Genomic DNA, 16,864 nt, shown 5'->3' on the forward strand with positions numbered 1-16,864 from the left:
AAAACAAAACCACAGGCCGATATCCTTGATGAATATAGATGCAAAAATCCTCAATAAAATACTATACAACAGAATACAGCAACACATACGTAAAATTATTCACCACGATCAAGTGGGATTCATCCCAGGGATGCAAGGTTGGTTCAACATACGCAAATCAATAAATGTGATACACCATATTAATAAAATCAAACACAAGGACCATATGATCATCTCTATAGATGCTGAAAAAGCATTTGATAAAATTCAACACTCATTCATGACAAAGACCCTCTATAAGTTAGGTATAGACAGAAAGTATCTCAACATAATCAAAGCCATATATGATAAACCCACTGCCAATATCATCCTGAATGGGGAAAAGTTGAAAGCGTTTCCTTTAAGAATAGGAACTAGACAAGGATGCCCACTCTCACCACTCCTATTCAACATAGTGTTGGAAGTACTAGCCAGAGCAATCAGAGAAGACAAGGAAATAAAGGGCATCCAGATTGGAAAAGATGAAGTCAAACTGTCCCTGTTTGCAGATGACATGATCCTATATATCGAACAGCCTAAAGCCTCTACAAAAAAAATTCTTGGAGTTGATAAAGTATTTCAGCACAGTAGCAGGATACAAAATCAACACACAAAAATCAGTAGCATTTCTATTCTCCAATAGTGAACATGCAGAACGAGAAATCAAGAAAGCCTGCCCATTTACAATAGCAAAAAAATAAAATACTTAGGAATTGAGTTAACCAAGGATGTGAAAAATCTCTGCAATGAGAACTACAAACCACTGCTGAGAGAAATTAGAGAGGATACAAGAAGATGGAAAGATATCCCATGCTCATGGATTGGAAGAATCAACATAGTGAAAATGTCCATACTACCCAAAGTGATATACAAATTCAATGCAATCCCCATCAAAATTCCAAAGACATTTTTCTCAGAAATAGAAAGAACTATCCAGATGTTTATATGGAATAACAAAAGACCACACATAGCCAAAGCAATGCTGAGCAAAAAAAATAAAGCTGGAGGCATAACACTACCTGACTTTAAGCTATACTACAAAGCTATAATAACCAAAACAGTATGGTACTGGCATAAAAACAGACACACTGATCAATGGAATAGAATAGAGAATCCAGAAATCAACCCACACACCTACAGCCACCTGGTCTTTGACAAAGGCACCAAGCGTATACACTGGGGAAGACACTGCCTCTTTAGCAAATGGTGCTGGGAGAACTGGATATCAATATGCAGGAGAATGAAACTAGACCCATACTTTTCACCATACACTAAAGTCAACTCAAAATGGATTAAAGAATTAAATATACACCGTGAATCAATAAAATTTCTTGAACAAAACATAGGAGAGACAGTTCAGGAAACAGGACTGGACACAGACTTCATGAATACGACCCCAAAAGCACGGGCAACCAAAGCAAAAATAAACAAATGGGATTATATCAAACTATAGAGCTTCTGCACAGCAAAAGAAACAATTAACAGAGTTAAAAGACAACCAACAGAGTGGGAGAATATATTTGCAAAATATACGTCTGACAAAGGATTAATATCCAGAATATACAAGGAACTCAAACAACTTTACAAGAAAAAAACAAGCAACCCAATTAAAAAATAGGCAAAAGAGCTAAGTAGGCATTTCTGTAAGGAAGATATAGAAATGGCCAACAGACATATGAAAAAATGCTCAACATCACTCAGCCTCCGGGAAATGCAAATCAAAACCACACTGAGATACCATCTCACCCCAGTTAGGATGGCTAAAATCCAAAAGACTCTGAACGATAAATGCTGGCGAGGCTGCGGAGAAAAAGTAACTCTCATACACTGTTGATGGGACTACAAAATGGTGAAGCCTCTATGGGAAATGGCATGGAGGTTCCTCAAACAATTGCAGATAGATTTGCCATATGACCCAGCTATCCCACTGCTGGGAATATACCCAGAGCAATGGAAATCATCAAGTTGAAGGTATACCTGTTCCCCAATGTTCATCGCAGCACTCATTACAATAGCCTAGAGTTGGAACCAGCCCAAATGTCCATCATTAGATGAGTGGATACGGAAAATGTGGTACATCTACACAATGGAATACTACTCAGCTATAAAAACGAATGAAATACTGCCATTTGCAACAACATGGATGGACCTTGAGAGAATTATATTAAGTGAAACAAGTCAGGTACAGAAAGAGAAATACCACATGTTCTCACTTATTGGTGGGAGCTAAAAATAAACAAATAAATTCACACACACACACACACACACACACACACACACACACAAAAACCGGCGGGGGGGGGCGGGGGAAGAAGACATAACAACTACAATTCCTTGAAGTTGATATGACAATGTCCTGTTTAGAAAGGACATTGATGGGTGGGAGGGGGGAGAGGGAGGAGGGAGGAGGGAGGGGGGAGAGGGAGGAGGGAGGGGGTTTCGGCAATGGGCCACAATAATCAACCACATTGTATATCGACAAAATAAAATTAAAAAAAAAAAGAAAATTCTCCTTCAAAATTCTTTAAAAAAAATAAATAAATAAATAAAGCCAACCTGGGTTGGGCCATACATAATTGTACTAATTACCCCACTGCAGTTAAACCTGCAGGACTGACTCCCTGGATCCACCATACAGAGGTGAGGCAGGTAGCCTCCTCAGATGACACCACCTCATGTTCTGTGAAGGCCGATCCCTCCAATCCACTCAAGGTCTGGTTCCAGAAATGTTTCCCCACTAACCGTCAATGCCCTGCTTTGGTCATACCAGAAGCTGACCAATCTATGCAAGTTGAAGCCTGAGGGTCAACAAGCTCTGCTTCAACCACTCCGGAGGCTGGCTTATCCACGCACAGCCAAAGCCTGATGATTTTGTCATCATGGGACATTATAAGTATATCCTACCCCCAGCCTCTAGTTTTTGTTATATTACTTGCTTTGATGCTTGATATTTTTTCCTTATTTCCATAGTGTAAAGCATATTGCCTTCCTTGGTAGTAAGCCCAAGGGTCCCCAAACAGGATATACTCCCCTTCTCCCATAAAACATGGATGATTTTAAGCTACTATTATTCTTAACCCTGATTATATTGGAATCAAAGGGGAGCCTCCCTGAATACCGATGTGCGCTGTCCATTCATACAATGTTCGCACCGCCATCAGGATCATGCTACCAGCCACAGACACCCCAGGAATGTCAGATAAAAATTTCTGGTGGTAGCCTTATTTTGGGAGGTCAAACCCCCGTATAGGTCAATATAACAAGGAGCAAACCAGGATGTGAAGAACTTCCCACTCCATTCTGCTAGTACAGGTCTCGGGAACCGAATGTACAGATATCTCAACTGGAAAGCCCTCTGACCCAACCAAAAGGTCATGCACATGTACAGACTCCCAAAGTAGGACTCAAGAGGTCATGGTCAAGCCTATCACCCTGGCCACCCCAACTAGCCACCAAGACATGGGATTCCTCATCCAACTCAGGGCCTCCATTGAGAAGACCCTAGATTTATCCACAGTTGGTGAGAATCTGTTTATACTACTGGCAGAAAACATAGCCGAAACTTTAAACATATCAAACTGTTGGATATGTGGGAGAGCCCTCATGAGTGAAACCTGGCTATGGAAAGGAACAAGTTTGAAGGTTCGCAAAATTCTCCTATGGAACAAAACCATTACCCTAAGGGCACCCGACCCCCCCCCCCCACACACACACACTCAGCTGGATCTTAATTTCAGAAGCTGTAGGACGAAACTGCCTGAGCAGGAGGGTCCAAAAAGGTTGGAGAAACCCCCTGCCAGCAGGTATACTCCTTAAATGGAACAACTTATTCCTCGTGGCCAAACACCACCGCCCAGTATTGGGCCCAACTGTCAGCCAATATAATGGCTCACAACTGTTCCTGCACCCCAAATACAAAATTCCCTCAGTTATAGAGTTGTGCAGGATCTTGGCCCTTCCAGAAAATTCCCACAATCAACCAGTACTGGAAAAATTTGAATTCACCTGACCCCAAAGTTTGGGGACACCCAAAGGGCTGTTCTCGATGTCTGGGAAAAGGGCTATACCCATCCCCCAGAAAGGTGCAATGGATGTTGCACTCTGGGAATTATTCTGCCAGGATTTTTCTTATTACCCCAGGAGCAGGGCCCACAGTTGGGAGTCCCTCTGTATGATGATTTAAGATCTAAGACAATCTTTCAGTACAACAGACATAGGTGACATAGGAGGAACTCAAATGTGGGGAGAGGATGAATGGCCTCCCCAACAGATGATACAATACTACAGACCAGCCACCTGGGCTCAGGATGGTAGCTGGGGCTACAGAACCCCCATTCATATGCTAAACTGCATCATAAGATTACAAGCAGTAGTAGAGTTAATCACCAATGAAACTGACACAGCACTGGAACTCTTGGCTAAACAAAAATCCCAAATGAAAGCAGCCATTTATCAAAATAGGCCAGCATCAGTTTAGATTACCTTCTAGAAGAAGGAGGAGGAGTTTGAGGAAAATTCTACTCCTCAGACTGATGCCTTCAAATAGATGACAACTATAAAGCAGTCACCGACACAGCCTCACAAATAAGAAACTTAGCTCATGTTCCTGTACAAAAATGGCTGGGACTAAATCTCAAGGGGGTTCAGTGACTGGTTTGAAAAGCTTGGAGGATTCAAAACAGTAATAGGGGCAGTTATATTCATTTTAGGTACTTGTCTGATCTTACCCTGCCTGCTGCCTTGGTTAATGCATAGAATTCATGCCACCATAGAAACTTTGGTTGAAAAGAAAACAGCTAGTAATATCTTAGACCCCGAAAGCTATACTGAATAAAGTTATGCTTATTCAAAAGTTTAAAGAGAGCATAAAACTGGGGAATGTTGGGGGTCTGAAAGAAAATTTTAGCTAAGGCCCCAGCAGGGTAACTGCACTTCCTGCTTCTGCACAGCTGTTTGCTCAAGTCCTTAGCTGAAGCAAATTGTGTAACCCAAACCATACTGCTTGTTTCTGTACAGCTGCTTGCTCAAGTCACCAGTCTGTATGACTCTGCCTGGATACAGGCAGAGCCAATAAGAAAGTTTATATGCCTGTCTAAGAATAGTATAAAACTGCAACCTTCCCTGCACTCAGAGTCCCAGGATTTAGAACGAGAGTTCACCTGGGTCCCGCTAGCATAATAAACTCCCTGACTCTCCAACTCTCTGAGTGAAGTTTCCTTGCTGAGTTCATTCCATAACACATTCACTCTGCAATAGGCTATGAGTGTGAGTGTGACTACTGTGGGAGCTTGAAGTGACTGTGTGTTCCTAATGGGATTCTTCCCTCAGGAAATCCAAGAACCTGCATCTCCAAATCCATTTTTGCTGAAGCAATTGCTGAAGGCAGATTCACAAGTGAATGCTAGATTAGTGGACAAAAGTTGGATGAGAAACAGAATTTGTGCCTAATTTCAAGGTATGCCCTCTAAAATGTTTATCAACAACAAAGGAAAAACTAACTTTACAGTGCAGAAATCTGACAGTACCTTAGATAAGTGATAAAAGTTAACATCACCAAAATTGAGATGTACCAATATTATGCAGTCTCTGATATAATACACTGAGAAGAGCATAGGCATTTTTGCCAAAAATGCATAATCTCAATCTAATCATGGCAAAACATCAGACATGCCCAAATGAGGGACAGTTTACAGAATGCCCAACCAAAATGCCCAACCAGTACTCCTCAAAAATATTAGAAGTCAAGAAAGACAAGGAAAACCTAAGAAAGAAACTGTCACAGACTGAAGGAAACTAGGATGATGTAATTAAATGTGATCTGGGATTGGAGCTAAAAAAAAAAAAGGCAGAAAAACTAGTGAAATCTGAGTCAAGTCTGTAGTTTAGTTAATAGTATTGTCCCAGTGCTAATTTTTTGGTTTTGATCATTGTATTATGGTGATGCAAAATATTAACATTAAAAGAAGTTGGGTTAAGGATATATGCACTATCTTTACAACTTCTCTGTAAATCAAAATTACTTCAAATATAAAGTTAAAAACAATCTTGGGATCCTGGGAGATATAAAAGTCAAAAGTAATACATGGGCCTTGTTTAAATACTGAAACAACAGAAAATATAAACATGAGCTGAGAATTTTTTTATTGAGAAATTATAATTTTTTAGAGTGGCTATGTAAAAAATTAGAGATTCACTTTGAAGTATTTCTGGGTGAAATGATATGACACCAGTGATTTGCTTTAAAATACTTCAGAGGAAAAAAGGTAGGGAGAGGGGAGTCAGATAAAGACTGCTAAAATGTTGACAATTATTGACATTAGATAATGTGTACTAAACTTTTATTTCCATTTATTGGGAAAAAAAAAGGTTTTTACTATCTGATCACACAACTCTGAAAAGGTTGGGGTTTGTATGTTCTTTTGTACATGTGAGGAATTTTTTTTCTTTTGGAGGGAGAAATGCAAACAGCATTATTTTTAAGATTTAAAAAAAACCTTTATGTCAGGGTTAAATATACACAACATAAAATTTACCACTATAACCACTTTTAAGTGTGGAGTTCTGCAGCATTAAATACATTCACACTGTTATGCAACCATCACTACATCCACTCCCAGAACATGACTAAAACTTTTAAATGAAAATAATTATTTAATGGCAGGGCAAGATGACCGACTAAAAGGAGAAATTGGACTAAAAGGAGAAATTGCTCGTTTCTCCCACAAAGACAGAGAATGCATTGAATGCACAACTACACTTACATAAGAAACACTTAAGGAGCGAGCTGGAACACATCAAGGGAGTAGCAGAGATGTTAATGAGTGTAGAAACTCCAGATAGCCACAAAGAGAACAGAAAAATTCTTTGCTAACACTACCCCATTGTCCAATCCAGAGTCGTGGGGATTAAAGAGTTTTTGCCCCTGGGAAGGTGACTGGACCTGCACTCCAACCCACAGGGGAGTCTGCGCTGCCCCTGTGGCTGCACTCTCAGCATCACAAACTGCCACACGCACACGCCCTCAGAAGGGTCTCATAAGCTGCTCCCTGCCCCTGGGTCCAAGACTGCTGCTGCGAACTTGGGAATGGGATCAGCTCAGGCTTCAGCCCTGCACTTGGTAATGGACTGCTCAGTGCAGCAAGGGTGCTACCATGAGGATGGAGAGGGTTGGCGTGTGCACCCTCCAGAACCGAAAAGCAGCTTATTCAGGTCCAGTGCCCATGGCCAAGGACCCTGCCTACACTGGCATGACACCTGAACAATACTTATAGCAGTGAGAAGGGGGAGGAGAAGCCACACACCTCTCTCAGTGGTGGCCTCTGTGAGGATGTGAATACTTCTCAGGCACAGACACACAACTGCAGTATTAGTGAGCCTGCCCAGGGCTGCCTGCCCCAGCAAGGGACCTTCCAAGGGATCCAGCATCTCTCCGGCGGGCACCACAGCCCTCCAACAAGCCCAGTTACCTTGCACAGGCAGCCCAACCCAGCTGAAATATCCAGAGTATCCCAGTAACACTCCTAGGGTCAAAGGGGCCTGTCCAAACCAAAAGGGCCTTGCCCAGCGTGGCCACTAGAGCTGAACAGTTATAGAGGGTCCCAGCATCCCTCTTGGGGGGTGAAAGAACCTACACAAAACTACTAAAACCTCACCCACAGTACCCAACTTCAACAGTGGTGCTGCAGACCATCTGAAAGTCCCTCCTGACAGTACAGGGCCTCACACACAAATCAGGTGACAAATCACATTAACAGCAAAGCTACAGAGTACCTCAACACCTCCCATGGGGGTAGAGGGCTCTGTGCAGAACCCCAATGACACCAGAGTCACTCACTCCAGCTGAAGGGCTGCTGAGCACCCCACTGTCCCCCTCAAAGCCTAAGGTACTAATCTTGATCTCCAGGAACCCCACCCAGGGTCATCCACTTATGCTCAGAACATTCAGATCACCCAAGAGCACCTATCAGGGTCAAAGGACACTAGCCAGGGATCCAGTGAGGCCACTCATGGTGGCCGACTTCAGCCAAGGAGCAAAAGGGCATCCAGGCACTTCTGCCAAGAAACAGAGATCTCACCCAGAACCTTGAAAACCCAACCCAATGTCACTTCAGCAAGTAACTACTGAGCTCCCCACTGCCTATGCCACAAAAAGTCACTCACAGACAACTGCAACCTTGAATACAGTCAAAGTAACCATGCAAAGACTACACTCCAGCACCTACCTGGAACCAAAACTAAAACACCCTACCCAATGGTCAATATAAAACACATCTACAGGAGAGAGTCTCTGTCCTCAAAAGCTATTCCTGAGTATTAGAAGAAGCAACTGCTCAACCACATACCCAGACATCAATTAATGGATACTAGAAATATGGAAAAACAAGAAATTATGACATCACCAAAGGAATACAATAATTCTCTAGTATCAGATCTCACACAACATGAAACAAAATAATTAAAAATAAATTTCAAGAAAAATCTTAAGGAAACTCAATGAGATAGGAGAAAACTCAAATGACACAACGAAATGAAAAAAAACAATCCAGGTTCTGAAGGACAAACTTTATAAAGAGATAAATACCTTAAAAATCAAATGATTCATGGAACTGAAGGATTTCACTCAATGAATTAAAAAGTACAACTGAGCACTTAAGCAACAGGTTATAGCAAGCAGAAGAAAGAATTTCTGACCTTGAAGACAGGCTTTTTTGAAACAAAAAAAGGATGGAGGAGGTTGGTGCAAAAAAATGAAAAAAGAATTTTAAAAACTGAAGAAAGTCTACAAGAGCTGTCATTTAACCATAAGAAGATACACGTCCAAATTACGGGTGTTCCAAAAGAGGAGGAGAAAGGAAAAGCCTTGAAAACCTATTCAATGAAATAATACCAGAAAACTTCCCAGGTATTGAGAGATACAGACTTCCAGATCCTAGAGGCTCAGATCCCCAACCAGATTCAATCCAAAAAGGTCCTGTCCAAGACCCATTATACTCAAACTGCAAAAAGTGAAAGACAAAGAGAAAAACCTAAAAACAGCAAGAGAAGTGTCGAATCACATATAACTGAGTCCCCATCAGACTAACGGATTTTTCCACAGAAACCTTTCAGATCCAGAGAGAATGAGATGATATATTCAAAGTGCTAAAAGAAAAAAATGTGAACCAAGAATACTATACCCAGCAATGCTATTCTTCAGAAATGAAAGAGAAATAGTTGCATCTTCCAGACAACCAAATAATGTGGGAGTTCACCACCACATGACCAGTCCTAAAAGAAATCCTCAAGGGAGTCCTGCATCTGAAATCCAAAAAAAGTTAATCACCACCATAAATACGAGAGAAAGAACAAAACCCACTGGTAGAGCATAAGATATGCAAATGAGAAAGAGAAAGAAACTATGACTTACCACTTCAAAAAACCATAAACAACCAACAAACACTGAAGACAGATAATAAAAGGTAAAGAAGAGGGCTGGCCCGTGGCTCACTTGGGAGAGCATGGTGCTGACAACACCAAGTCAAGTGTAAAGATCCCCTTACTGGTCATCTTCAAAAAAAAAACAAAAGGGAAAGAAAGGAATAAAAGATATTTAAAACAACCACATAAATATCAATAAAATGCCAGGAGTAAGATAATACCTGTCAATAACAACCCTAAATACACATAGTTGAATTCCCCACTCAAAAGACAGAGACTGAAAAAACTAGATCCAACTACATGGTGCCTATGATAAACTCATCTCACCTGTAAAGACTCAAACAGACTAATAGTGAAGGGATGGAAAAAGACATACCACACAAATGGAAACCAAAAGTGAGCAGAAGTAGCTATCCTAATATCAGATAAAATAGACTTTAAACCAAAAACTATAAAAAGAGACAAAGAAGGTCATTACTTAGTGATAAAGAGATCTATCCAGCAAAAGGATTTAACAATCATAAATACATACACACCAACACCAAAGAACCCAAATATATAAAGCAATTATTATTAGACCTAAAGGGAGAGATAGACCCCAATACAATAGCTGGGGACCTCACCACTCCTCTCTCAACAGTGGACAAATCATCTAGGCAACAAATCAACAGATAAACACAAGATTTGGACTTGGCAGACAACTACAGAACATTTCATCCAACAACTACATTTTCATCAGCACAAAGAACATTCTCCAGGATAGACCACGTATTAGACCACAAATCAAGTCTCAACAAATTTTGAAAATTCAAATCATTTCAAGTATCTTTTCATACCACAAGAGATTAACACTAGAAATTGGTAAGAAACAAAACTTCAGATACTGTACAAATACATGGAAATTAAACAACATAGTCCTAAATGACCTATGGGTCAAAAAAGAAATGAAACAGAAAATCAAAATATTTCTTGAAACCAATGAAAATAAAGACATATCATACCAAAACCTATGGGATAATACAAAAGCAGTACTAAGAAGGAAATTCACCACAATAAATGCTTACATCAAAAGAATACAAAGACTTCAAATAAGCAACCTAACATTAGGCCTCAAAGAACTAGAACAAGAACTATACAACCACAAAGTAGTAGATGGAAGGAAATAATAGAGATCAGAGCAGATCTAAATGAAATAGACAACAAAAACACAATACAAAAGATCAATGAAACAAAAAGTTGGTTTTGTTGAGAAGATAAAATAGACAAAGCATTAAATAGACTAACAAAAAAGAAAAAAACCCCAAATAACAAAATCAGAATGAAAAAGGAGACATTACAACTGATACCAAAGAAATACAAAGAATCATTGGAGACTATTATGAACTATACACCAACGAATTTGAAAACCTGGAGGAAGTGGATAAATTTCTGGATACATACAACCTACCAAGACTGAACCAGGAAGAAACAGAAAACCTAAACAGACCAGTAATAAGCAATGAAACTGAAGTAGTAATCAGCAGTCTCCCAACAAAGAAAAGCCTAGGAATGAATGGCTTCACTGCTGAATTTTACCAAACCTTTAAGAATTAATATCAATTCTTTTCAAACTATTCCAAAAACTGAAACAAAGGTCATTACCTTGAGGCCAACATCATCATTCTGAGACCAAAATCAGACAAAGATAGAACAAAAAAAGAAAACTACAGGCCAATATCTATGATGAACATAGATGCAAAAATCTTTAACAAAATTTTAGCAAACAGAATACAACAACACATCAGAAAGATTATACATCATGATCAAGTGGGATTCATCCCAGAGATGCAAGTATGGTTCAACATACACAAATCAATAAATGTGATACACCACATTAACAAAATAAAGTACAAAAAAATCATATGATCATCTCAATAGATGAAAAAGCATTTGACGAAATTCAATATCCCTTCATGATAAAGACTCTCAACACGTTAGGTATAGAAGCAAAGTATCTCAACCCATAAGAACAGGAACAAGACAAGGATATCCACTCTCACCACTATTTAAGATAGTATTGGAAGTATTTTAGCGGAAACAATCAGGCAAGAGAAAGAAATAAAGTGAATCCAGATTGGAAAACAAGAAGCGAAACTGTCCTTGTTTGCCGATGGCACGGTCCCATATATAAAAAATCTTAAAGACTCACAGGAAACTCTTAGTGCTCATAAGCAAATTCAGTAAAACCACAGGATACAAAATCAATCCTCAAAAATCAGTAGCATTTTTATACTCCAACAATAAACTAGCAGAAAAAAAAAAAATCAAGAAAGCAAGCTCAATTACAATAGTCACCAAAAAAATAAAATACCCAAGAATCATTTTAACCAAGGAGGTGAGAGATCTCCACAATGAGAACTACAAATCACTGCTGAAAGAAATTAAAGAGGACACAAAAAGAAGGAAAGACATTCCATGTTCATGGACTGGAAGAATTAATATTTTAAAAATGTCCATACTACCAAAAGCAATCTGCAGATTCAATGTGATCCCCATGAAAATACCAATGACATTCTTCACAGAAATAGAAAAAACAATCCTAATATTCATATGGAACAACAAAGTACCCCAAAATAGCCAAAGTGACCCTGAGAAAAAAAGAAATAAAGCCAGAGACATCACACTACCTGACTTCAAATTATACTACAAAGCTACAGTAATCAAAACAACGTGGTACTGGCACAAAAACAGACACATGGACCAATGCAACAGAACAGAGAACCCAGAAATCAATCCATACACTTACAGCCAACTCTGATCTTCAATAAAGGCACCAAGAACATACCCAGAACAAAGGTCAGCCCCTTTGGTGAATGGTGCTGGGGAAACTGGATATCCATGTGCAGGAGAATGAAACTAGATCCATACCTCTCACCATATACCAAAATCAACTCAAAATGGATAAAAGACTTACATATAAAACCTGAAACGACAAAAGTCCTAAAAGAAAACATAGGGGAAACATTTCAGGATGTAGGACTTGGCAAGACTCTATGAATAAGACCCCAAAGTACAGGCAATAAAAGAAAAAATAAAGAAAAGGCATTATATCAAACTAAATAGCTTCTGCACAGCTAAAGAAAGTTAACAGAGTGAAAAGACAACCTACAGAGTAGGTGAAAATATTTGCAAACTATGCATCCAACAAGGGATAAATATCCAGAATACACTAGGACTCATACAATTTAACAGTAAAAAAAACCAAATAATCCATTTAAAAAATGGGCAAAGGAGATGAACAGACATTTCTCAAAGGAAGACATACAAATAGCCAACAGGCATATGAAAAAATGCTCAGCATCATTAATCATCAGGGAAATGCAAATCAAAACCACAATGAGATATCATCTCACCCTAGTTAGACTGGTGTTTTAGTCCATTTTGTGTTACTATAACAGAAATACCTGAGACTGGGTAATTTATAAAGTAAAGAGGTTTATTTGGCTTATGATTCTGGGAAAGCGGCATCTGGCGTGGGCCTCAGGCTGCTTCTACCCATGGCGGAAAGTGGCAGGCAGCGGGCGGGTACAAGCAGATCACATGGCGAGAGGAAGCAACAGAGAGGAAGCAAGAGAGAGAGAGAAGGTGCCAGGGTCTTTTTAAGCAATGATCTCTCACGGGAACTAATAGAGGAAGAACTCACTCATTAATCCCCTCTCCTCCATGGAGAGCATTAATCCATTCATGAAGGATCTGCCCCCATGACTCAATCAGTTTCCAACACTGCCACATTGGAGATCAAATTTCCACATGAGTTTTGGAGGGGACAACACATCCAAACGCCATCAACTGGCTACTATCAAAATGACAGAGAACGACAAATGCTGGCAAGGATAAGGAGAAAGGGGAACTCTTCTATACTGTTGGTGGGACTGTAAATCAGTACAGCCATTATGGAAAACAGTATGGTGATTTCTGAAATAACCATAGTTACAACTACCCTATTATCCCACAATCCCACTACTGGGTATACACCCAGTATAGGAATGGAAATCATCATGGCAAAGGGATATTTGCACTCACATGTTTATCACAGCCGTACTTACAACAGCCAAGATATGGAACCAACCTAAATGTCCATCAACAGACAACTAGATAAGGAAAAGGTGGTATATATACACAGTGGAATACTACTCAGCCATAAAAAAGAATGAATTTCTGCCATTTACAGCATCTTGGAGGGGTTTGGAGAAAATAATGTTAAGTGAAATAAACCAGGCACTGAAAAAGAAATACTGCATGTCCTCACTCATAAGTGGGAGCTAAAAAATAAATAAATAAAAAAGAAAAGAAAAGAACCAATAATCACAATAGGTTGAACTTTCAGAAGAGAACAGAACTGTGGTTACTAGAGGTGAGAAAGGGGGAGGGAAAGGGAATTAAAGAGAAATTAGTTAAAGGACACAAAGAATGCTTACATTCTATAATAACGAATACACTAATTATCCAGATTTGATCATATATTGTACATTAGTACTATATTCAACTCAATACCCCACAAATATCTATAATAGATTGTGTTTAAACAAAATAAGAAAACAAGTATTTAAATTTTAGTCATTTATTTCTTGCCCAGTTAATATACTCATATAGTTCCAACTTCAAAAAGATACAAAAAAGAATATAAAGTGAAAAGGCTAACCCCAACTCTGCCCCCAGCCACCCAGTTCTTTCCAGAAGCTGTTAATCTTATTTGTCCAGGAGTATTTATGCACTTAAGCAAATTATGCACATATGCATCCCCACCTTTTTAAGACAACTGGTCGCTTATTAGTCACAATTCTCTCCCTCACTTTGTTCATTTAAAAAATTTCCCTTGAAATCTTTTTTTTTTTTTTTTTTTTTTTAAAAAGATGACCGGTAAGGGGATCTTAACCCTTGACTTGGTGTTGTCAGCACCACACTCAGCCAGTGAGCGAACCGGCCATCCGTATATGGGATCCGAACCCGGGGCCTTGGTGTTATCAGCACCACACTCTCCCGAGTGAGCCACGGGCTGGCCCCTCCCTTGAAATCTACTTACTTACTCTAACCTCCTTCCTTCAAAAACCTACACAATATCCCAGTGAAGCTATCCCAGACCACCAAGGTTAATAGTGGTCTCCCCCTCCTATAAATCAATTCTTTGTCATTACTGAATTAACTCTGTTCATACAACACCCTGCAATGCCAACACGAGCTGGCAACTTGTAGAAAGCAATCATATAACACAGTGACTTATATGCAATAAACACTTAGTAAACAACCTCAAGAAAGGAATTATCATTGAAAAACAAACAAAACTAATAACTAATGATATGGCTTGGGGATATAAAATATAATTTTTAATTTATTCTATTTTCATTATTTATTTGTTAGTTGGTTTATACTATTTCCAAGACCCCTACAAGCTAGTCTATCTATATATGCCTTACCCTTTGAGAGGTCAAACGTTACATGGTCAGATTATAAAACCATTTTGAGATTTTTGCTAAGATATACAATTTTAATAAAAGTGACATGGTTAGTCAAAGAATCTAAAGCTGTGACCCAGAGTCTTACACGTAACAGTAGTGTATCTTCAAGATGTTTGAAAGAATAGGATGGTCCATAAATTCAGATCCAACATCGCAGGAGACGGACAATGCACACAAACACACTTACAACTCTGAAAAGTCTAGCTGCATGTGTATGTAATTATGTTAAAGAGTTTCCCAAACTTACTTAATCTCAGCACCATTACTTTTTAAAAACTCTCAATATCTTGAGGAAGTGTTCTAATGAATAGTTGAAAGGAGGCAAATATCTCTAACTTGCTCAACTCTTTGCTCTACTTTTAACTCAATAGTCCCAGAAAATTATTCAATCTCCAGGAGCCTCAGTTTTCTTATGCTGAATCTTTTAAGAATACAATTTTAAACAGTCATATAAATAATGTATTGTTAAGACAAAAGACATTAATAATAATGTTTTCATTGGAAAAGTATATGCTACAGATTTCCTTCTTTCCTCTTATACCTCCTAGATCATTTGGTCTTACAAATGTCTACTTTAAGTTTCTTCTATTTTTCTAAATAGCAAGGCTAACAGCACTTTTCATAATTGTCTTCGGGTTTCTACTAATTTTCTGGTCAGGGTGACTACATAGATCACTCTGCCCAGAACTGTCCCAGTTTATGTTCTTAGCCCAGAATAATTATTAATATATGTTCTAAAGCATGCCTCAGTTCAGAATGATGTTTACAGTTACCCTATCTTAGACTGTTATCACAAATTCTCTATGTTGCTATATTTGGAATAAATTTTTCATCTAAAAAACTATTGCCCAATGTGATAAAAAGTAATTTAAAAGGTAGTCTGAGGTTTTATTCCAAGGTTAAATTTTTTTCTAATACACAGTAGTCATTAAATATTTGGCTAACCTTAGTCAAACTATACTACCCTTACTTACAGAGAAATAGTCCTACTGTTATAGAATGAACTGTGCACTCCCCCAAATTCATACGTTGAAGTCCTAACCCCCAATGCAACCGTATTTGGAGTTAAGGTTAAATGATACCATAAGGGTGGGTCCCTATTCCAATATAACCGGTATCTTTATAAGAGAAGGAAAAGACACCAGGGAGGAACTGAGCAGAGAAAAAGCATGTGAGGACACAGTGAAATGTGCAAGCCAAAGAGAAAGGCTTTGAGAGAAAAAAACCTGCCAACACCTTGACCTAGGACAGAAGCCTCCAAAAATTTTGAGAAATAAATTTCTATTAAGCCAATCAGTCTGTGGTATGGCAGCCCTAAGACACCAACATTCATGAAGAGACATATTCCAAACAGTCTTCTTACCTGGATATGCATATCTCTCTAACTTGTTGAGGTGTCAAAGCAAAAATAAAAAACTTTTCTTGAAATCGTTGAATACTGCTTTGAACTGGGAAGAAAAAAAAGAAAGATAATATTTCAATAACAAATCCAAGGATATAAGCCCCTGTAATAACCAGACACTTCTGATAAAGTGTCTACCAAGTTCTGAAATTTTTATATTCCAAAATCAAGAAGTACTAAGCTGCATTCATCTTGTAATCATGAGTAAAGTTATTCCAAAGGGATTTCTTTAACTTTAAGCTTTTAGTCATTCTTTATTCTAAAACATTAATTATTATATGTAGTCAAAATATAACAAAACCCTTCAATATTACATTTCATCCTTGACCCCAGCAGCACCTAATGAAAATCTGCAGAAGTCCAAAACTCTCCCCAAGAGAACTCTTTCCAAGAATTATTTGTTTCCTTCTTTGTTTGCTTTATTATTTAATTGCATAGAGCATTAATAAAAAATTTTAAATTTCCAAACTTCTAATAGTTATTAAGATACATAATAATTTGCATACAAGATTACTTCCTTAAAAAAAGATAA

At 38.6% G+C, this 16,864-nt stretch overlaps 1 protein-coding gene across 6 annotated transcripts in view; it reads right to left on the minus strand.

The window, feature by feature from the left end:
* The window catches only part of PIAS2 (protein inhibitor of activated STAT 2), a 114,708-nt gene that overhangs the window by 60,185 nt on the left and 37,659 nt on the right, over nucleotides 1-16,864 (minus strand). For all 6 annotated transcript variants that reach the window (XM_063076606.1, XM_063076605.1, XM_063076604.1 and 3 more), the window contains one exon: nucleotides 16,294-16,378. In XM_063076606.1, the coding sequence (XP_062932676.1) occupies nucleotides 16,294-16,378 (85 nt within the window). The remainder of the gene's footprint in view (nucleotides 1-16,293; nucleotides 16,379-16,864) is intronic.

Source organism: Cynocephalus volans, chromosome 13, assembly GCF_027409185.1.
Source record: "Cynocephalus volans isolate mCynVol1 chromosome 13, mCynVol1.pri, whole genome shotgun sequence".
NCBI lineage: Eukaryota > Metazoa > Chordata > Mammalia > Dermoptera > Cynocephalidae > Cynocephalus > Cynocephalus volans.